Here is a 23,963-nt window from a genome sequence, read left to right on the forward strand (position 1 = left end):
TGCCAAAATGTTTTGGAAAGGAACTTGGGGAACATATTAGACATTGTCTTGAGGATCATAGAAGAATCATACCATGTGAATTTATTCTTCCTTCAGGCATTTATGATTATAAACTACTGTGTGCTCTAGACGATGTTGTAATTCTTGAAATCATAGGTCAGTTAAAGATAAATTGCTGGGTGTTTTCAAAGATAAAGAGCTGATGATTTTGTGACAATGTTTTTAAGTTTAGTTTTTGTTTTGTAGGGATTTCTTATGAAGAACATATTAGTGAATTAGTAAATCATATTAGATAATTGAAACAGTTTTCTCTAAAGTACAGTTTACTGGGACATGCTGTCATTTTCTTCTTTAAAAAAATGTTCTGTTTACTTGTTAATCTGTAATTATGATTTGCCTTGGTGTTGTGTGTTTGCTTAATATTACTCTTCTCTTCATTTCAAATACATTCTATATAGCACACTGAATACAAGTATTAATTTATTAGTCACTGAATAGAATTTGAAATCATAACAACTAAAAACATAACTGAAGAAACATCAGTTGTTTAAAACATCATATTTCGTAAAATTATTTTAATCTAAATCTAACCCTTTTTTTTCTTTTTGCATTATTGACAAACTATTATTCTATTTAAAACTGTAAAACTGCTCTGATACAATCTGTATTGTTACAAGCTATATATAAATAAAGGTGATTTGACTTGACTTGAATGAAACCTGCGCAAATCACTATTTAATTACAAACATTATTTGGTCAAACCCTTAAGCTGTGTCTTCCTTAGAAAGACCTGGAACTGTCCATTATCATGGAGGGAAAAAAAGGACCTTTAGGCTATATAAGATGTCAAGAGAAGTTAATTAAACTGGGGCATATCCATATGGTAGTACCTTAGGATGGAGTTTGGCTTTACTTAATTATGAACCCAGCTAATTCTCTCAAAGCTGTTTTGGTATACCTATGACCATAACATCTCACATGCATCACTGTTTCCAAAGACTCCCAGAGCTGAATCGTGTGTCCTACTAGTTGAAGTAAGCCCAACTGAAAACTTTCAGAAAGGGCTCAGTCCTGTCTCACGTGTGATCTTACAAGCATGTGAGTGAGACGGCATGGATTCAATTTACAAATGTAAACTACATGGCTTAGGACAGCTGGAGAGTACCACTAACTATCAGGATTGTACTTAAAACTAATTTTATATATTTACAGAAATTGTAATGGTCTGTAAAGAAGTCATGTGTCAAACTCTACTTCCAGCTTTTCAACATACGGAAAACAAAAACATTGGAAATGTGGGTCAAGCAAGAGCCCTTAATGGAAACAGTGACTGACAAAACAAGTGCACGTGTTTGCAAAGCCAGGGGCTCCTGTCCAAAACCTTACAATCTTTTAAACAAGTTTTTTTTTTCTCTCTCTCTCTGTGTGCTTTGTTGTGTTTAACTAATGTTTCCCCATCTTTTCTTCAGAACAGCCTTTTTTTCCTACTGGGATCTGAATTTGATAACCATCATGTAATGTAGTTGGTGTAATTTAATATTTTAAAGAATAATTTAGATTTTTACAATGCAGGTTGTGTCAAAGCAGCTTCACAGTATTAAACCAGAAATATGTGCCGTTCTTCTCTGGCCAGACGAAACCTGGTTCCTGTGGTCTTGTCCTGATGACAAACTACGTGAGGAGGTCTTTGGAGGGGATTGGTCTCTGGGTCTCATCTAGTTGACATGGTCTCAGCTGACCCTGCCTTCGAGTGGCAAGCTGCCTATTGAGCACGAAGTGAATCGGCTCTGGTCGCATTCAAGTAAAGCATGGGAACAAACCTGGATTTTATCAGTGGACCTAAAATAAAATATGTCTATCTTATCTCTGTCACTAGTGTTTTATGCTAGAGCATTCGAACAGTGACTGCTCTGCATGCTCTAAGTGTACAGCCACAATAACAGGTGGTCGCCATCATTTTCAGAATAACCTGGCCAAAGGTTTGAAATGGCACATGACCAGCCTGTGCAGATCGCTATTGTCAAATAGTGGGACCTGTCACTGGTGTTCAGGGCAGTGTGAGACCTGTCCTTTGAACTGCTTCATGCGAACGAGTTGAGAGTGCTCTCATTTAAGATGCCGGTGTTTCTTGCACTGATGAAAGGAAGTGAGTCAATGGTCTACGAGCCTTTCAACTGACACTCCTTACAAAAATTAACCATGGTTTTATTACAAATAAAATGTCTATCTCCTTCCATTCATAGCAAATAAATCTCAAAGTAGTTGTTTTCAACCAGGCAATAGTTTCTTTCACAGAACAACAAACTGGACACTAACCACTCAGGTTTTAGGAGTGGCCATTCAACTGAAACTGCAATACTACCAGTCAAGGAAGACTTGCAGATTGCAAAAGCTGATTTCAAAATATCAGTTTTTATTCTGCTGGACCTATCTGCTGCTTTTGACACTGTCAATCATCAGATCCTCCTGTCCGCCCTCTCATCAGTGGATATCACAGGGATTTCACTTCGCTGGTTTGAATCCATCAACTGGTTACTGGGGTCCCATAGGGATCAGTTCTTGGACCCCTCCTCTTCTCCATATACATTATGTCACTGGGTTTCATCATATAGGCACATGGCTTCTCCTATTATTGCTATGCTGCTAGCACAAAGCTCTATCTCTCATTTCAAACAGATGATTTAACGGGAGCTGCACGTATCTCAGGCTGCCTGGCCGACATCACGGCATGGATGAAAAAACATCCCCTACAGCTCAACCTGGCAAAGACTGAGCTTCTCATCTTCCCTGCCACTCCAACTCTACAGTACAGCATGATTTCACCATCCAGTAAGGATCTACAGTTACCCCATCAAATTTAGTTGGTGTAATCTTTGATGACCCGCTGACCTTCAAAGACCACATTGCAATCTTGCAGAAAAATCAGGCCCTTTCTAACAAAAAAATATTTTCTCAAATTCTTGTCCAGGCCCTTCCTATTTCTCGGCTGGTCTACTGCAAAGCCCTTCTGGCTGGACCTCCATTATGCACAATCAGACCTCTACAAATGATTCAGAAAGCAGAGTCTGGTCGACTGGTCTTCAACAAACCCAAAAGAGCCCATTTTACACCTTTCTTTATCTCCTTGCATTGGCTACCGATTGCGGCCACATAAATCAAGACATTGACGCTTGCATATAGTACAACCACAGGCTCAGGACTGGCATACTTCCACTCACTTTTTCACTATTACGAATCTACATCCCCTCCAGAAGTCTGGGATCTAGGAGTGAGTGATGCCTAGTAGTACCACCATTGAGAGGCTCAAAATCAATTTCCACAACATTCTTGTTCACTATTCCTGGCTGGTGGAATGATCTGCTCCCCCCTATCCTGCTAAATGCTGAATCCCTGACAATTTAACAGCAACAGCTGAAAACTCATCTCTTTCAACACTACTTGACTTCATTCTAAATAAATAAAACTTTTATTTCTATTTTATTTATTCTTTCCCTTTCTAGCTTGTACTTACTTGAAAAATGTCTGAAACGTGGTATTATGAGCACATCCTGTGTCTGTTTGCCTCTTTAAGAAGATTCACTTTATGTATTCCCCAAATTTAAGTCGCTTTTGATAAAAGAGTCTGTAAAATGACAATGCAAATGTAAGAGACAGACTCAAAAGGGAACTTCTCCAGTTACTTAAAGTAACCTTGGTTCCTTGAAAGGAGGGAACGAGACACTGTGTTAGTCACCGTGTAAGAACTGCCTTAGGGTCCATAAGTAATTCTTGCTCAGTCGAAAGTCCTACACTATGTCCACAAATTGAAGATGCATTAATTTGGCAATTCCTTTTGAATATTGTCTGGAGTATCATTCCTTAGTACACTATTCAGATGACTTTTCACAAAAGCATTTAGTTGTGCTGCTCCTAATCTCTGGAATTCTCTTCCACAATCTATACGAGAAAGTGACTGTCTGACTACTTTTACATCATGTCTTAAAACTCACTTCTTTAAATTGGCTTTTTTCTGATCAATTTTAAACTATTTACTGTCAATAATTGTTGTTTGTTGTATTGTTTTCTTGATTTTATCATCACCACTCAACTGTACGGTGTCCTTGAATTTTATATATATATAAAATTCTTAATATGTAAAACATTGTAAAATAGCACCAAACTACTGAAAGCAATCAAATGTCCTTGAAATGGTTCACTGTCAGAATGTTTTCCAAGGATAATGAAAACAGTTTTGTACTAAGGGCATATTCAGCACATTTTTCTCCAAGTTAAAATGATAAAATATTAGGCTATACTTTTCATTCAGACCATTCTGGCCATGTTTAATTTTAGATATATTATTTCATACCATAATGGATTCAGTATCACCATATATAATCATTATAAAAACATTAGCAGCACAGTATGATACATGGGTTATTGTAGAAGAAATCAATCCATTTGGATGTTATTTGTGGTTTAAACAGGTAATCCTTCACTTGCCATTGCATATAGACATGCCAGTGCCATTGGTTTGTGTAGATTTCTATGTATCCTTAATGCTTTTTTTTCTTAGAAAATCAGAAACTGATCCTGTATCGCTGGCTTTCAAATGAAGCAAGCCACATGTCTGCCAGACACTGTAACTCTGCAAGTTATTTGGGAAAAGGAAGTCTAGAAAAAAGTCTGGCTTTAAGCATGTCTAGGATGACGAACCCAAGTTTTCAGAACAGTTTCAGCAGATCCTATAGTTTATACTTAAAACAGCTGCATCTTAGCTATTGTTTTAAATATAAGACACAATCTTGTCTTGTCTTTGACCTAATTACTGTAGTTCTAAAGAATGTAAAACATTAACATATTGTAATTAAAATATAATTAAATAATGTAAAATATACAAAATAACAAAGTGAAAATAAAAGTTTTGCTACTCTAACTATAGTTTAACCGTGGTATTTGTATTTAAATTGTAGTTATTGAAATAACAATCAAAATGCCAAAAAAAAAAACATGCTTACTACACTTTAACTACAATAAAACCATGGTTAATTATGGTAAAGGATGAAACATTTGGAAACTGCTCCAGATTAATCGAATATACCTGCAGTCTAATCTTTCCTAGCTAGTGCCAGTCACATAATTTATTGGCACTTTCTTGGAAATTTTTGGTAATTTCATAATTTACTAACATAACTATGACGTTGCATGCTCAAACTTTCTTTTGAGCCTTATTTATAATAAAGTGATATACAGCCAGCGCTGCCACACACATGCAATGGAAGAGTGCGTACAACGAGCCCAGTTCTACAGCTGACAGGACAGTAAATAAAAATTTTCTGAGATGAGAGAGACTTTATTTCGTAAGTTTACAAAAATAACATTAGAATTATGACACTGACATATAGTCTGACAAAATCTTATATAGTCTCAGCCTAAGGCATCATGGCCATGAAACTTTGGCTGAAAGTCTGATGCATATCACACAATAAATTGGTTCCAATTCAGGAGTTTTAAAAATTGTCATCAGATTGGTTAAATTACACAGGATTTCTGGGAGACGTGTACTTTAACGTCTCATCAGGAATAAAAGATGCCATGATTCCTAACCCTCTCATGAAAGAAGATAGCCATCATGTTTACAACTGTGATGATGAGGGCTTATCAGGATCAACTAAATGCTGGCTTTTCAAAACTGTGTGAAATATTAAAGGTTCATGGCATATAATCTTTCAAATGTGTCCAAGAGTTTTACACCAAGAGTCTGTTATTGGGGGGCATTTCCACGACCCTAAACATGATGGCTCAAAACGAAACGTAATTGGTTGCTTTGCCTGTCAGTCATATGGCCATTCAAGGCCATTCAAAGTGACCAAGGTTCCCAGACCTTCTGCTGTCTGTCTGAAGGTCTGGATATGCAAGACTACAGCTTATCTGATCAAAGACAAGTGCTTTCACATGTCTTTTAAAATTAAAGTCTCACGTCAGAAAATCATAGAATGTTTGTAGTTTGTAGTATTTGGCGCCACCTATTGTTGCAGGTGTATGATTAACATCACCGTTTTATATTTGGAACAATACAGTAATAGCAAATATATACACATAAAACATACATGTACATATATGTCCTACACCACGTTTATACAGAAAATATTAAAACTAAAATGGATTAATTAAATAATTTTTGCTTTCTTTCACACTTTATAGGAAAGCACCACCCTTATTTTCTTGTGCAGAAATGATAATAAATCATTTCAACCCAATAGAAAACAGGATAGTGAATCTTATATCTATGTCATACTTGTTGAATTTTATACATGACATTTACTAGATGAAAATAAACTTTCTAAACAATCCTGCAAGCAATCAGTCTGAAAGAGTGCATGGTTTATTCATTCATAATCCCATTTTCAAGCAGAGGTAACAGATTTTGGAGGTGGCTTTCACCAGTGCATTCGAGTTTCAGTAGATATAATCTGCCATCTAATGGTCTTACGGTTCATAAATATCTGAAAACTATGCTGCCTTATAGCACTTCTCTCATAATGCTATTTTTTTACATTCTCTGAAGAATGTGTTTGTACATCCAAAGTTTGCTGACATGATATCAGCTTGTTATATAGTTGCTATGATTTTCAGTGTTTTAACTGTTAAGTGGTTGTTCACTGGCCCAAGTCAAACATGCCCACTCACAAGTCTGTAAGATAAGGTTGAATATTCAGTGAACTCATAGCAGGACAGAAAGGAAAAAACAGACAGTGTAATTCAGTAAATGGAAATAACACAGTCGATATGCGAACATGTGTGGGTGGCTTCTCTTTGGTTTATATAGGAATGATAATTGTGGGTTGCCCTTAACTATTGACTGTTATATAATGCAATGGTGGCAAATTCACGTATTTATAATACTGCAAATAAAATTGATAAAAGGGCTGATTTTCACACAGGACAAATTCAGTCACTACGTACAGTGTTTTAATATTGTGCAATGTACTGATCAGATTGTACCTTCAATGCAGCCACAAACAATCAAACATCTTTTCAGCAATTTTTAAGGTTTGAAATGTCTACTTAAATCTCAAATAGATCTTAATATTAATATATTAGACAATAATAATCCCAAACCTGTAGAAAATAAAAAGATCTTTAGGCATCTCTAAGATAAACTTCTATAGTACTGTACAGTATTTTCACAGAAAAACCGTTAATCATTTTCAAATTTGTTCTATATGCCCTAAAATGAAAGTTACCTTAATCATCAAAAGATACTTTTGAACCAGTCTAAGGCATAATAACAATAAAATAGAGGCACACACATGCACACACCAAAATAGTAATGAATTATCTTCCAATATATCAACTAAATTAAATATAATATCAGACATTCAAAAGCCCTATAATCAGTAAAACATGAGAAAGCATGAATGTACAGTAGTAATCTCTCACTGTAGAAAATTTAGTGAGTCTAGATGCACTGTTTTTTTTGGAAATTAAGACATGGCTTTCAATTTCTCCATGATATGCATATTCCTAAACGTTTGATTAAATAGCTAAAGGGGAATTGAATAGTTCAGGGACTGTAGTGGTATTTTATTTGATTTGTGTAGCACTGGGGTGTCCTAGTCAGTTTCTGGAGGACCACTTTCATGCTTCAACTCTAATTAAACACACTGAACCAGGTAATGAAGGTCTTCAGGATTATAAGATTCTTCAAGGCATTTGTGTTGGAGCAGCCTGGAGCTAAACTCTGCAGGACCGTGGACCTCCAGATACAGAAATGGGCACCTCTGCTGTAGGTGCTACAGAAAGCCATTAACTTTCATACTTGGAACAAAACAAGATGACAGCGACTCTGGCATTTTAATAGCGCTTTTATCAAAAGCACATTATCAAATATCAATAGTCTCCTTGCACTTCGAAATTCAGTCTAATACTGCAGTGTATGCCAATGGTCAAAAACTAGCTTCACACAGATACATCAGTAGTAGCTACAGTACCGTCCACCTCAGCTGAGAGCAGAGGGTGGAACAGGAAATTGAAGGCGAACGCAAAGGCATTTCTGGCGTTAACCCTCCAGTCCTGCTCGATCTTGACCTGTTGTTGTACTGGTACAAGCGGTGAGGCACATGTCTTGCAGCGCAAGGCTTTGAGCTCAAACACTGGCCATTTGCTGCCCAGTCTACCCTCAAGTACCGTGCTGAACTCCACCAAGCTACCTGAACTGAGTGCCAGAAGGACGCGGCGAAATTCGTTACTAGCCCTCAGCACAATGTCTTTGGTGGCATCATCAAAATCTTGTGCCCCATTGCGCCCCTTCTGTGGCATCCCCATAGTTACCTCAAACTTGTAGTAGTCGAAACGTTTGACATGGCACTTGTGCTTTGCAAGGGCCTTGAGCTGACACAGTGGTTCAGCAGGTCCTGTCTGGGTCTCTTCACAAGCAGGATACTCCTCACCATATAGACATCGAACCCAGTCTGCTATAAAGACTGGCAGAAGGTTGATGACAGCTTGCATGCCGTTCTCAATCTCAGTGACGCGAACATACTTAAACCGGCCCTCCCACGTCACCCGGTGTCCCTCCAAGTGGCTGCAGAGGATCTGGGCATGCGCCATGTTACGCTCCTTCCAGGCACGAGGACCGCACAGGTCGCTGTACTCCTGCCAAGTCAGGGTGGAGTTGTATACCTTCATCCCCTCCGAACGGTACACGTAGAACCAGCTGAAGAGCACCAGGGCTGAAATCCACACAAGGATCAACTTGACCACACTGCTATGCCGCAAAGAGCGCAGAACTGCCAAGGGCGACACACTAAAACGTGTCCACGAGCGCAGCAGGACAGGCAGCACGCACACACATACAGTTACAACCATTTTGGTCACTTCCAGTGCAAGGAACCACTGCACTAGCTGCACTAGCATTGCGGCTGCTAAAGCTAGCGTTAACACAGGCAAAGCAAAGAAGAAAAGGAGATAGCCCACAGCTGTGCGCACAAGCCCCAATGCAGTGGACTCTTGCAATAGCGTGACGGACAGTTCACACCAGATGAAGCACACCAGGTAGGGCAGCAGCACACAGTAAGTGCCCCGTGCACCACCTTCTGTGGCCATACGCGAACACAGGTAGAGGAGGTATAGATACAGAACACAAGGTACACCCACATGTAGTACAAACTGATCACTAAGGCGCATACTGAACCAAGCACCACCAACTATCCGACCCACCCAGCCCCCCAGCAACTGATTCATGAATACAGAAATGGCGGAGGCAACCTGGGAAAGCAGAGCACATTTGGCATGCTGCTGCGCTGTTGGCCGCAGGCTTAAGTAGCTGCTTACAGTGAAAAAGACTGCAACTGTAGCCAGTTCTGAACATGGCAACCAGGACTTGTCTGCCACAGGAAATGAAAGGATGAGAAAAAGCGCAGAAAGGAGGAAGTAGAGATATGGCTCAAGATGGTTCCATGTGAAGTTTGACTCGGCCTGCTTAAGGTCGATCCCCGGCTCAAATTGAGACAACATGGCCGTCAGCGCTCGAAAGTTCTCCCATGCCTTGGTGTTCTGGAAGACCCTGAGTGTGCAGATTACCATTGACACGAAGGAGAGGTAGAATATAATGAGGGGAATGACAAGGACAAAGAAATCCAGGGTTAGGTTGGAGATGATAAAGAAGAAGATGAGGGCATTGATGTGATGAGTAGGTATGAGAGCGTTAATCCACTGCATGCCAGCACGTGACGCCCAGTCAATCAACACTTCTTTCACCTCCATCACGGCATGAAGAGGAAATTTCAACACCTATGGGTATGAAGAAAATTATTTGTTAAAATCATTTTTAGTACACTATAACATTGGGTCAAAACATAGCGAGCTGCTCGACTAAATAGATGTCAACTCTAAGAAATATTAAGAAATTGTTGTCATTAAAGGGATAATCCACCCCAAATAAAGAGTGAATATGTCATTGTCTTCCAAACCCATAAGACTTTCGTTCATTCTTCTTTTTGTTAATTCATTGAAAATCCAGATACAGAACCGCATGAGGTTGGTTTTTGTGCATCAAGCAAGCATGTCTTAGCTTTTGTGGATGTACTTCATGTGCTCTATGTATGCGCATTGATCAGTCATCCAATCTATAATTTGTATGTGAATCAAAAGCCTAAATTATATCTGATTATCTTATAAAGTGAGTGACAGAAGACTTGTATTAAACCACTCGATTCAGATGGATTTGGAAAGACAATTTTAAAATTTTGGATGAACTGTCCCATTAAAATTAACAATTTGATTGCTACAATAAGTTAGCAAAATGGAGAATTCAAATATTTTTTTGCATAGCATGTATAAAAAAATAGAGATAATATTCTTTATTAATTCTTAACGATATTGTTACACAATGTAAACTGTTCTATACACATATTAATTAGAACATGGGATTCGATTGTGTCAAAAGCAGATGAAAAATATACTTATTATACTCTAGCATGAGACCCATTACCCTCCAAGTGTTTAGCAAGTAAATTCAACCATGTAACTGTAATGTCCTCTTGCAATGCAACCCAACTGAAAAGTATACCATTTGACGTTGATGCAAAGAAATATGCCTATTCTGCATCATAATAAGTTCATTTTGTCAAGAAAAAGGGGACTGAAACTGCAGTTTTGAGTGGGTCGGCCACCCCTGGTAGCAGACATGGAATTACATGCATTGCTAATGACTATTTAATAGGGCTGTGTGGTATATCATGTTTGTATGATATATTGATATTTTCTTTATAAGCGATTCAATATGAGGCAATACCATTCAAATCGATATACAGTAGTTTAATACGAGCGCATCTGAAAATATAGTGGAGGACACAGACTGAGCTGCTGCGGGGAAAGTGCTTAATCCAATTTGTTCTTAACATGTAACAAGCTTCATATTAAGGCCTTTAAAAACTGGTAAGACATAGTTAATAGTTTCTTTTCACAGTAGTTTAAGGTGCTCGGCCAGTCATATTCTTAGAAAGAAAGGCTGCGTGTGCCTCTGACTGAGACACAGTCTACTCGCACTGTTTAATGCATCTGAGATGTGCTGTCTTACTGAATGCATAACTTACATATCAAAAGTATATCCTCCATCTGTAAATGTTAGAAAGCCATGGAAATGAAAAAAAAGTTCATGAGCCTTCTGTTTATGCCTTTAATATGTATTGTTGCTTTGGACAACATTGGGCAGTAAGTGAAAAAAATAGATATTAAATACAGATTTTTTAAAAATCCAAATATAAAATTGAAAAAAAATACAGAGATATGACTATTTGCCCATATCGCCCAGCCCTACTATATAAGCAGTGTTTTCTACCAAACTAAAGATACATAATTTCATCCAATAAAAAGAGGGTTTCATTTATCAGAACACTAGCCAATATCCTGTGTGTATCAACGCCTATTGTTGGTGAAAATTACTAAGGAGATTCCACTTGTGTGGATAGCTGGCCATGCAGTACACAATGAGTCAGCTCGCCAAGTTTTCACATACATAGATTTAAGCAGAAATGTAATGACACCTTCTGATGCAAAGGAAGTTCATCCGGGTTCTTTACTGGCCCTTCATCATCATCATCATCATCACCCGCGACCCCTTCCATGGCAGGAGTTGGGGAAATACCCTCAGCGTATTGTTTAGTATTCTCAACAAACTTTTCTACACCAACATAATCAATCCCTGCCAGAGAACAGACACACAAATTAGGAATATTATATGCATATTACCACATATGCAATAAAAGTCTAAAAAATAATACACTCTAAAGGAAAGATGACAAAATGCAATCACCATCTCTTGAGACCAAACTCTCCAAAACCTTTCTTTGTTTCTGTGTTGGTGTTGGGAGAGGGCTGCTTGGAGCACCATCTAGAGGTGGAGTACACACAAGCATGTTAAATGTTCTGGAGATATTTACAGTTGACACTGTTGATTTACGGATGAAGACTGCATGAAGATTCTTCATTTTTTATTAAGTTATAAATTCTAACAGCATACAGGTTGGGGGACAACACAACGGTAAAGACAGAAAATGACAGAACATTTTCCAAACTGGCTGACCACAACAACAGATGGCTGATGTTTTACCTGTCTCAGTGTTGAGCTCGCTCACATTTTCCAGAAGTTCAGCGGCAGTGATGTTTTTCTTCCTCTCTGGATTGAGTTTCCAGTACATTAACAGGGCTGCTTTTCTTACACTGCGCTGAAAACGAGATTCACATGCCAGGGAACACACCTCCTCTCTGTTCTCAGCTGTAATGCCTGGCACACACACACACACATTAATCCATTATAAATTCAATTCAGGCAAAGGGATATCATATCTTTATAATCTAAATATCATAATAAGTATCTGCTTTACCCCTTCTTTCATGCAGGCAGCGCTGTAGCAGTTTCACTGCATCTTTCCGTCCATTTTTGGCCGCCTGGATCAGCCATGTAACAGCAGTAACAGAATTCACTTCCTCATCTTCTTGCTCAGCTAATCTCAGGTAATATCTGCCAATCTGTCCAAAAACACAGTGTGAGTTTTTCTAATTACTATAAAGATGTGTAGTGTGTTTGTTGCATTCAGACCTCTGTCTGTGCTTTGGTGTCTCCATTCTTTGCCCTCTGTTTTAGATCATCTATGCTCAGTTCCTCTGGGATTTCCCCTAGAAACATACAAATAGCCACATATTGATATTATGTTGTCACAACAAATATGTTAAGTAGCAAACCAGCCCAGTTTATACTAAAGATGTTCACACAGCAGATTTTTTTACACACATTTGTTTTTCAAATCAGACCTTTTCGACTGACTACCTACACCAACTAATTTGCAACTGCTTGCAAAGCAGATCAATGTGTTCAGTCAATGTTGTCACTGCATATCAGTGGGTGAGTTTACATGGAGCATTGTAATCGTTTTAAAAGTCCAATCCAAATGAAAATGCTCCATATAAACACCTCAATGGGAATAAAAAAATGCCCAAACCGAATGAAATTGTAATCATCTGACAGGGGTGGGATAAATCTTTCTATAAACTGAACAACATTAAAATCCTGCCATGTAAACGCATTAAACCGATTATTTTGCATCTACGTCATCACGTCAAGGGGTCGTGGTCGTCAGAATGGGAATGTGATGTCACAACGCAGTACATTCTGTGATTTGTGGACACCGACACTACAGTAGAGACTGGGTAATAGTGGATGTAGAAGTTACATTTCAATTATGCAGTTAAAACACATTAGAATGGAGAACGATTGCTGCTTTATGAACTGCCACATTTGCTCTCATGACCGGAGCGGAAAGCAGATCTGAAATCAAGCACAATTTACTGCTTTTCAGCTTAGAAACAACACAATGGTAGTGCATAGCTCAATGAAAATAAACAACTTGACCAAAATTTGCCTTTGTCATTTATTATTTATTACAGATTCATAATTAAAAAAAACACGTTTGGAAATGTTATGTGCGATAGCTCTTTGCGAGCACTCTACGTGCTCAAAGCAATGCTCCTTTGATTCATTGTTCAGCAACACTTGTTCAGCTGCATTACAGAGGGTCGTAGGCTATGGTTATTTTATCCCTTAATGCTTTAACATTAAGAAATTAGAGCGATATGATGATATAATTATCAACTGGCTGAGAGCTATATTGGTTCTGTGTGTGGTACGATAGAAGACCGTAATGATTTCTGTGAGTGTCTATGTGATCGTGTTCTGGCCACATGTCTGAGCGCTCGACTGAACACTAGGGGTTAAAATATTAGTCAATTTATTCTAAGCAAGTGCAAGCAGTTATTAAAAATATTAATGCAAATACAAGCATTTTTTCTATTTGTATTTGTATTTGATGTCATTGTAGGCTACTTAGCATGTCCCAAAATTGAAAGCACCGGCACATCACAGATTAGATAATGTCTCATGTGAACAGTCCACCGAATCTTTCAATCAGAAAGATTTTAATCGGAATGACAAAAAAAGTGTAGATGTGAACATGGCTAATGAATGTGTTAAACGTAGTTGAGTGTACTTCACTTTCTTGGTAGTTAAAAGCAGAAAACATAAATAAGAAAAACATTAAGACAACTGACAATATATCAGTGCTCTTCATATGTCAATTGGATGTTGTATTGTACTATTGTACTACGTTTTGTGCATGTCAGCATTACTGTAGTATTATTTTATCTATTGTAGTTTTTATAGTTTTTAAATTAGCTTAAAAAATAGTTTTAAATTTTAGTAAATAAAAATATATATTTTTTATTTTAGAAATCATTTTTTAAATATTTTAATTTAGCATTCATTTGTTTTGTTTTTACCAGTTTTAGCAATTTGAATAGTTGTGGTGACATTTTTAATTGTTTGTTTTTAAATGTTAAGTCTTTCATCTAATCGTTATCATTTATTTTTCATTTCAATTACTTGCAGACTATTTTTTTTATATTTTTTGTTTATAATAACAACACTTGTGAGTGTGTAATATTAGATCTGAACTCATGAGTCAATGACTAATGGCACAGGAACTTTGGGAATACCAGCATGGGAGTATGTGACATTCGAGCTATTCTAAATAGAGTGAATCTGTACCCTGTAGGGGAAAAGATGATTGTCCTGGAAAGGCAGTGTGGGAATTGCTGGCCGCATTCAGCTGGGATCGACCTGTCTGTGAGGCATGATGTGGGGGTGAAGTCACTGTTGAATGGGAGGGACTAGGCTTTGAAGAAGAGGACACTGGATGAATGGTGTGCCCAGATGCAGAGAAAGCAGTGGGGACAGGGGATGCTGGGGATGGCAGTGGAGATTCAAGAAGAGAGGCATCCATTTCTAAGCTTAAAACAAAAAGACACAAAATTTGTGAGAAGTGCCTTTTAAAATAATGGGAAGTTATCTTTTCATTGCTGTATGTTATTAACTGCATCAGGTTCTTTTTATGTGTTAAATATAAATATACTACAAAACCTAAATTACATTAAGTTGCATTTTATTGTTATTTCTAATTAGTATTTATTAGTATTTTAAGTGACTATATTTCAAGACCAAAAAGGAGGTTTTATTACATAAAAAGGCAAATCCACACTTTAATTTAAAAGTATGCTATGGTAACTATTGATTCCACTACAATACCATACTGTCACTATTATGACTATTACGAAACTTAGTGAGTACAGTCATCATAAAAGAAGGAGAATCCCACATTTATTTATTATGATTTTACATTAGTTGACATTACTACTACCGAACTTCATTCAAACTATACAATGAAAGCCATGAATGTTGCCATGGTAAATGTTTTGTAGAGAGTTTATTTAGTGCGCTGCTTGTGATAAGGCTGAGCTGTCATTTTGTCATTGCTCAGCCATGTCACCTTCACTACTGACCGGCAAAACAGAAAGTAAAGTTACACTCAAACAAAAAGAATCAACGAGAACGGAGGAGCAAACAGAAATACCTCCGATCACTTCCAAAAGCAGATTTTTCTGTATGTCTGTGAATGCTCTTCATAGACATACAGTAGCGTTACATAAATGAAATGACATCACTGAATTCAATGATGATCTGCTTTAACTGAAAACTGAGTGTTTACTATTGTCATTTTGCATTATCGACAAACTATTTTCCTATTTAATGATGTACAGTTGCTTTGACATAATCTGTATTGTTAAAAACGCTAACGTTATATAAATAAATATGACTTGACTTGAAACTACACAGCGAGTCTTCAATCGGCGATTCAATCGCTATTTTTTCTTACCTGAGCTCCTCTATCACTCCATCATAAGTATGACAGAGCTGTCAGCACAACCCTGGTTACTTTAGTATATTCTGACACCAGACACAGTGTAACTAAAGTAAGTGATGAGCACACAACGGCGAGAGCAGAGGCCCGTCCAGCGTCCAGATGCTGCTCACCAAACAAACCCTCCCCCACTGACTGACTGGAGCAGAATGTTTTCGTCCTAATCAAGTTCCTGTTGCTGCCTCCCTAAATTTTCAAAATAAAAGACCCACAACTAAAACAAAATAAAATAAATTAAAAATCAAAGAAAAAATCAAAAAAAGAAAAAGAAAAAATCAAATCAAAGAAAATTAATTTTCTTTGATTTTGCCTAATTTTAAGACCCACACCCACATGAGAAATGAAAACTGATCTATTAATGTAATAATTCTAAGCAAATATAAATATTTTTTGTTACCAATCAGTATTGTGCACTATTTGTGATAAATTAAGCATCGAAATGAGATAGATAGAAAATAAGATGCAGAATTTGTTTCTTTCTTTAATGAGAAAGTCTAAAGAAGTTGAATGAATGCAAACCATGTCCTTCATTTCAAAATTAAATTTAACTTCCTAGCCAATTCTGGTAGTCAAGTCAAGTCAAATCAAGTCACCTTTATTTATATAGTGCTTTAAACAAAATACATTGCATCAAAGCAACAGGAAAACAGTGTGTCAATAATGCAAAAACAGTGTGTCAATAATGCAAATAGTGGTTGAAGAAATATCCCCCATATGTTTGTAAAGTGCTTTGGGTGTACAGCACACAATAAAGTGCTAAATAAATGCCTCATTCATTCATTCATTCATTCATTCATATAATTAAAACTTATACTGATCATTATGCAATGAATTTTATAATAGTCTGTCTGAATAAATGTCCTCTTTTCACTTCCAGTGCTGTGGACAGCATTGTGATTGGTCTCTGGCCTAAACAAAGAACATGATGTGTATTGATCAAGGAACATCACATTGTCGTTAAATGGGAAACATTTGTGTAAAAACATGACTGTAGAGCTACCATTTACATAGCCAGTAGCAGATGACTGGATGAACATCCTTCTTGATAAAACCAAGTTACGGTCAGAGCTGGTCCTGGCATGTCAGATGATCGTTGGGAACAAAACCCTGAATATCCAACAAGGGACCTCAATCAGTTAGGTTTCTGGACTAGAACAAAGAGATTGAGGTACTTGTTATATCCAAATAGAGCTAAATAATCACTTTATAATTTTGTTAAATTTTTTAATAAAGATTACTGATATATAAATAAGGTTGAGGCAGGTATGGGAAAGCAAGCCTATTTATAAGACTCAGCAACAGCAAAAAAATCCAGTGCAACAGGTAAGTACAGTATGTTATTCTTTGCCATTTTCTTCCAAATCAAAAGTGTTACATATAGCCTATGTAATCATTCTCACGTGTAATGCTAACAACAGGGAAACTACTTGGGAGAGAGCCACTAACATAACACAGAGATTTAAAAACAGGGCATTTGGGATGAATACAGTGAGAAGTGCCTGTTGGGCTTCTTCTTCTTCTTTTTTTTTTTTTTTTACGTGACAATGATTATATACATTTTCCCAATGTGAAAAACGTATTTCACCCAAGCTTAACATTCTTGAGGACCTGTGGGGGATTTTGTAGAGACAAGTTGAGCAACACCCCCTAAGTCTAGGGAATTTACAGATCTCATTCTTAGATAGAAAATGTGTTACAAACATGTACACTCAATGCAAAGAGGAGTCAGAGCAGTATACTTTAGTTAGGAAGGACATATTATGGACTAAAATGTTACACATTTATTGAATTTAATCAAGGGTGCACCCATTTCTTAAGTTACTTATTAACAAATATTAATAAAATATTTTTCTCGGTTTTTATGAATACATTTTGCCTTCTTTCCATGTGATCGTTAAGAACTGTCTTTTTTTGTATTTTGTATTAGTTCTACCCAAATGTCTTTAAAACTGATGATACATAATTTAAACATAATGACCTGAAAAGGCAATGCAATTGTGTAATAGGTTTTTTAAAGGAACAGAGCTTCAACATAACTTCAACCTGAATACATGAAATAGGAAATGTAATATTTTGAATGGAAAATATTTAGTTCCATTAAGTGCATACATATCAGAAGGAAAAAAATTAATTGGAGTTAGTCTTGCATTCCATTCTGTTCAGATATATGTTGTTTTATTTGCTTGATTTGAATTGAACAGACCAGCTTACCAACAGGTGCTATAAAACCATTGCATGAGAACATACAGCACAGATGGCATCAGCCAAAAAACAAGCAGCAGCATTATTTCATACATTTACATACTGTTCTCATACAAATAACCCTGAGATCACCATAAGAAGATGCAATTGTGCTTTTTATATCACTCTGTACACTCTTCACGATACCATAGAACATTTTTGTCTAAATGGCTCCATAAAGAACCTTTAACATTTAACATAAAAGGTTCTTCAAATTATAAAAATAAGAAAGTAAGAAAGAGATGGTTTTTTAAAGAACCTTTGACTGATTGCTTCTTTGTGCATCCAAAAATGGTTATTCAATGGTATCGCTGTGAAGAACCTTTTAAGCACCTTTTTTTTGTGTAAATAAAAACAGGAAACATAATTTTCTAATACTATTTTACATGTTAAAAAGAACCAAATACTTAACAACTTTTTGTAATGTATTAATTTTTTTGTAATAAACATATGTAGGCAAGTGTAAAATTTGTTGACCGCACTAATCTCAAGCATTTTCAAGAGCACATCGCAATGGCCCTTGCCTAACATGTTTATAATGGTAAATACATAAAACTGCATGAAATTATTACTCCACTTTTTATTGTATAACTAGAAAGCAAAAGATCTGAATCCATACTGTTTCATTTGATCCGATTTTATCACATTAAGCTACAACCAAGAATATGAGTTAAGCATGTTAAACTGGGGGCTGTTTGTAATAGTGTTTAGTATGTGAGTGTGTGCAGTGCATGATCTTTGGCTGATGAGGAATGTGTGCTGTAACCATGGTGACAGAGCTTGCTGCATTACTGAACAGACAAACCAGAGCAGCCCTTCTTCCAAAGCAGGATAAGATTGCTTTTCCTATGATCTATAGCTAAGACACATTTTCTTACCACCAGGGTCATATATATTTCTTAGAACTCATATTTACTCTCTTTCAAGTGTCATATATCAGCCAGTGAAGTGTGAAGACATGGTGCATGAATTTGAGACTCCCACCTATCTTTAAATATGAAGAAGAGAAAATAATGACATCTGAGATGGCATGATGATCAGATCATATTTTCTGATCAGTTTTCAGTCTAACATTCTTAGCCAGGCATTACTGTGTTTGGGTTCAACATCAGGGACAAAGAAAAGAGATGTAGTCTTTGCCACATTCGAGTAGGACTTTGTAGTAGGGAACAGAAGGTTCACGTACACACTTTCGCTGAGTAATACAGCTTAGAGCAGGTTTAAGATAATGAGCTTGTTATGAGTTTCACACACTGAATATGAGAAGGAGAGTGGCGTCCACATATATTAAACCCATAGCTTTCATATAAATGTTTTTTTCCTACTACAACTTTAATCATGTATGAAGAAAAATATACTGTACATCATACAGTAGGTGATGTTTCTTTAACAAATTTGACCATTTTTATTTAATTAAATTATTAGTTCTTAAGTACATGTAGTCTCTCAATTAATATGATCTCAAAAAATCTACATAAAATCTATATATAAAATATGTTAGTGTTAGAAATCTATACACCTAAACCAGAATGACAATTCAATATCCATGCAGTGCATTATAAGTCCATTTTAGGAAAAGAAAAACGTGAGAGTACATTTGAAACATTACATATGTTTATACAATATCAAGGACACAAATACTCAAATGTAGAATTCAAGAAAATATGATAATTTAATTGCAAATATTGTGCTGCACCCCCCACCCATTTATGAGATTACAGTTCTTGCCAGATTTTTGCCAAAATATCTATTCGAAGATACATTTTATTCATATGTCATACTTTCATGATTTTATGAAGTAAAAAGGATAAAATCCAGAGAGAGAGAGAGAGAGAGAGAGAGAGAGAGAGAGAGAGAGAGAGAGAGAGAGAGAGAGTTTGACCCGGGGAAGTAGGGAAGTGGCCTGCATATGGTGTTAATCATGCATGCTGTAATGTCTGTTTAACTGCACACCAACGTATACAAGGAGAGACAGAAAGAGGCAAGCAGACAAGGAAATCTAGGTCAGAATAATGGCACTTTAGTGATGTTTCTTGGGCTGAGCTTGATTTTCCACTCAGCAAAGACCCCCGTCAACCCCTTACAAGGCAGCGACTGGTGGTGCTTCACTATGACTATGTTCATTCATTCATTCATGCTATAAGCACATTTTCCTCTCTCCCTACTTTATGACTTATTACACGAGTTCATCAGCGGGTAACTCTTATTTGATGCAACCATTATCTGAAAGAACTGGGTATTATTGTAAGTTGTCTCTTATAATAAGTGTTTGTTTGTTAATGTGTTTGTTTGTTTGTTTGTTTGTTTGTTTAAAAACATTTATTGAATAACTATATGATTCATTAATAAATTAATACAATTTAAAAAATATACATTTTTAATATTAGACTTTGTTTAAATTTTTAGACTTGATTTAATGTATCTTGATTTTTCATTCTTATTTATTATTATTATAAGGCATATTATTATTATTATTATTATTGAAAAACAACAGACCTACAAACCTAAGCTATCCACATCAATAAACATAATGTATAGAGATTACAGTTTAAGATACAATAATTAACATCAAATATTAAATGTGTATCATTTTTCTCCGATAAAGTGAGGGTTTGCTGAGGAGTTTTGAATGACGTCCTTCACTGTGGGCGTGGAGGTGTTTTGTGAAATTACAGATCGTACTATGACTAAGGCTTGGTTTATGAATATCAAGTATGTACAGCTGACGTGTGTTAATACGTTCCAATTCCCATTGCTTGGCTGATATATAATGAATACTTACCGTTGACGCCGCACCGCTTCTTGCCAATTGCGAGAGCGTTGCTCATGAATATTAAAAGCGAGTCCTTCACAGTAGTAGGATTTGAAAATTCGTCGGATTTCTCTCATGCATGTGTAGTGGAGACTAATGTAACGCTGCTCGTCACCACTATAACAGCATCAACACACACCACCCTCTTCTACACTTCCGCAAATGCTGTCAGATGCCGTGTTTCTCCGGACAGAGCGGAATTAAGGAAACATTTTCGGCCTTCTGGACCGCGGATACCTGAGTCGCTCACGGCAAGTTACTGTGGATCGTACGAACAAATGTTCGTTTATAACCTGGATCACTGCACATGCACATGTGATTCGTCAGCACACACACTGCTACGTGGTATTTCATTGTTATAAATGAATGAATAATTTAATGCGAATGGTTGTATGAGCGTAATGAATGAATTCGAATGAATGAGTCTCATCACTTTCACCGGAGAGAGTTTATTGGTTTATTGGCTCGCCGCGCTCATCGCTTGCAACATTGCACAACCATATTTAATACATAGCATTTGTTTCGTAATGTAACAGTGACATCTGTCCTCGTGACGCTTTGTAAACGGCGTAGTTCCAGATTAAAACGGTGCCGATTCTCTTTCATCTTTCGGCTGTCACTCATGATGACGCAGCGCTGTCAGTCATCCGGCGGTTTGTTTGATGTGTTGTGCTGTGGTGTGATGATCGGAGATGTTGAGCTGCAGTGGGTCTGTGATGGCTGGTGCTGTGGGTGTGGTTCTGGCCGCCCGGTGCTGATGAAGTCTACCTCTGTGGCTTTAGATGTGCTGCTTACTGGGTTCCCTCGGTGATGGGAAAACTGGAAATAACGCGGAATTGTGGAATCGTGATTTCCAGGTCTTGAAAAGTTGTGAGAATTTCTACAGGCTATGAATATTTATATTGTTCTAGTCATGCTTAGATTTAGAATAGAGAAGAATGGGACTAGTTGTCACGCAGAGGACATGCAACTAGGTCTAGCCCACATGTTTTCTCTATCAGTGGTTTCAAAACTTTCTTCAAAATTGAATATTTTTTAAAATTCTGTCATCACATTATATTTTCTGATCATAATATAGCTGTTAGGTATCAAGTGTGCATGATACAATTGCATAATTTACAGAACACAGGTAAATGCTGTTCAAAATAATTTTGTGATTCATAATTATGTAGTCAAACAAACTGATTTTTTTATTTTTGTATTAGGTGGCTAACTTTGTTTTGATTATGTTTAAAGGGATACTCCACCCCAAAATGAAAATGTTGTTATTAATCACTTACCCCATGTTGTTACAAATCCGTAAAAGCTTTGTTTGTCTTCGGAAAACAATTGAAGATATTTTTGATGAAAACTGAGAGGCATGTGAATGTCCCATAGACTGCCAAGTAAGTAACACTGTCAAGATCCAAAAAATTATGAAATACATCGTCAGAATTGTCCATCTGCCATCAGTGGTTCAACTGTAACATTATGAAATGACGAGAATACTTTTTGTACACAAAGAAAACAAAACTTGGCAGTCTATGGGACATGATTTTAGCCAGGTTTTTGGCTCACCGACAGGTTTTGAGAAATCGCAGACAAATGCACGAAATCACAGGCACAGGCTCATTCACGCGAGTGACAATCACGCAGTGTGAGTGAGCAAAAACACGATCTGAGAGAATCGCAGACGAGTCGCAGACGCCCGTGAGATATTTGGCATGCTAAATATCTGGACCTGTCAGCGATTCAAAATCATGCTGTATGAAAAGTGTTCTGACTGAAAACTACATCGGCGATGACAGATAGCCAATGAGAGAGCAAGATACAGAGCAGCGGGGAGTTTGGGAAGAAGTTAAAGACCACAATATCAGCAAGCAAGGCTTATTTTCTTTTTCTTGTTTTCTCTGCAAATCAGTGCACAGGCAGTTTGTATTGCAAGCTTCTTGCGGCTACCATTTTTAATAATAATCCCAGTCTCACGTGAGAACTCCGGTCTTGCACGTGTGAAAAGAACAGTGACCCGACTACTTTGAAAATCGTGCCGTCTTAACTCAGCTTTAGGAAGGACATGGGGGTAAGTGATTAATGACAAAATTTTCATTTTGGGGTGGAGTATCCCTTTAAATGCTGGTAACCAGTTTAGGACTTACTGTTGTGCTTGTTGGGTTTATTTAAATGAATAGTCCCAATCAGGGGAGAAATATGTACAGATCAAGCACCTGAAACTGTTCTAAACAAAGATGGCAGTGGATTTTGTGAGAGGACAACAAAGGGACTTTTCCACTGTATTAATAATGACTTTTATTTTGACCAGAAGCGATAATTTAAATTCAAAATGCTTAATGATGGTGATGGATTTGTTTCTTAAAAACATGCAGCTTTTCACAATATGTCAATTGATGGACTGGAGTCGTCATTTTCTTGTGGATTATTGTTACATTTCCATCAGCTGATTGGACTCTCATTCTGATGGCACACATTCACTGCAGAGGATCTATTGGTGAGCAATTGATGTAATGTTAAATTTCACCATATCTGTTTTGATGAACATAAAAAACTAATCTACATCTTTGGCCTGAGGTTGCACTTTTTCAGCAAATTTTCATTTTTGAGTAAACTATTTCTTTGCATATAATATTTTTCTCTCCAAGAACAAGAACTATAATTGTTGGGTATCATGTGAATTTGATAAACCCACACTGACCAGACCAGGACTGGATATTTGAATGAGCAACAGGGAAACCACTGTCTGTGTTTAGTCTTCAAATGTCAGCCTACAACAGGACACATTTCCTAATTATTTTATTCAAATTACAATTCATGTTTGAAGCAGGATGGCATCTACTGTAGGCTGTTAGAGGTAGAGGGGGCCTTCAAAAGGTCTTCATAATCTTACCATGGGAAAGAGTTAACTATTAACTATTATTAACTATTTTCAAGTAATTTTTTTTTCAGCCATTCAAACATGTTCTGCATATTTAAAGATATCTTTTACCACATACTGTAGACTGAAATTGTTTAATCTGCTCACTCTAACTTTATGCAGATGGAGGCTTCATGGAAGGTTTTAACAGAAAGATTGAACTGCACTCAAAAAAAAGATTTGTTGAACGAACTTAATTAAATTAAGG

The 23,963-nt window shown here is 36.9% G+C and overlaps 2 protein-coding genes across 6 annotated transcripts in view; one reads left to right on the plus strand and one right to left on the minus strand.

Moving 5' to 3' along the window:
* Positions 1 to 6,934: 6,934 nt before the first annotated feature.
* wfs1b (Wolfram syndrome 1b (wolframin)) lies at positions 6,935 to 14,819 on the minus strand. The gene is made up of 7 exons (XM_059516444.1): positions 14,585 to 14,819; positions 12,584 to 12,660; positions 12,369 to 12,513; positions 12,095 to 12,268; positions 11,798 to 11,875; positions 11,529 to 11,686; positions 6,935 to 9,774 (listed from the first exon to the last, which is right to left on the minus strand). The coding sequence occupies exons 1-7, from the start codon at positions 14,817 to 14,819 to the stop codon at positions 7,942 to 7,944; spliced, it is 2,700 nt and encodes an 899-aa protein (XP_059372427.1). The 3' UTR covers positions 6,935 to 7,941.
* Positions 14,820 to 20,846: 6,027 nt separating this feature from the next.
* Positions 20,847 to 23,963, plus strand: part of jakmip1 (janus kinase and microtubule interacting protein 1) — a 45,358-nt gene continuing 42,241 nt past the window's right edge. For 3 of the 5 annotated variants that reach the window (XM_059516447.1, XM_059516451.1, XM_059516449.1), the window contains exon 1: positions 20,849 to 21,098. The gene's annotated coding sequence lies outside the window, so the exon portion shown is untranslated. Of the gene's footprint in view, positions 21,099 to 21,424; positions 21,718 to 23,963 lie in introns of those variants that run through there. The other 2 variants (XM_059516452.1, XM_059516450.1) reach the window with 2 other exon arrangements.

The sequence above is a fragment of the Carassius carassius genome, chromosome 29, assembly GCF_963082965.1.
Source record: "Carassius carassius chromosome 29, fCarCar2.1, whole genome shotgun sequence".
In the NCBI taxonomy this organism is placed as follows: domain Eukaryota; kingdom Metazoa; phylum Chordata; class Actinopteri; order Cypriniformes; family Cyprinidae; genus Carassius; species Carassius carassius.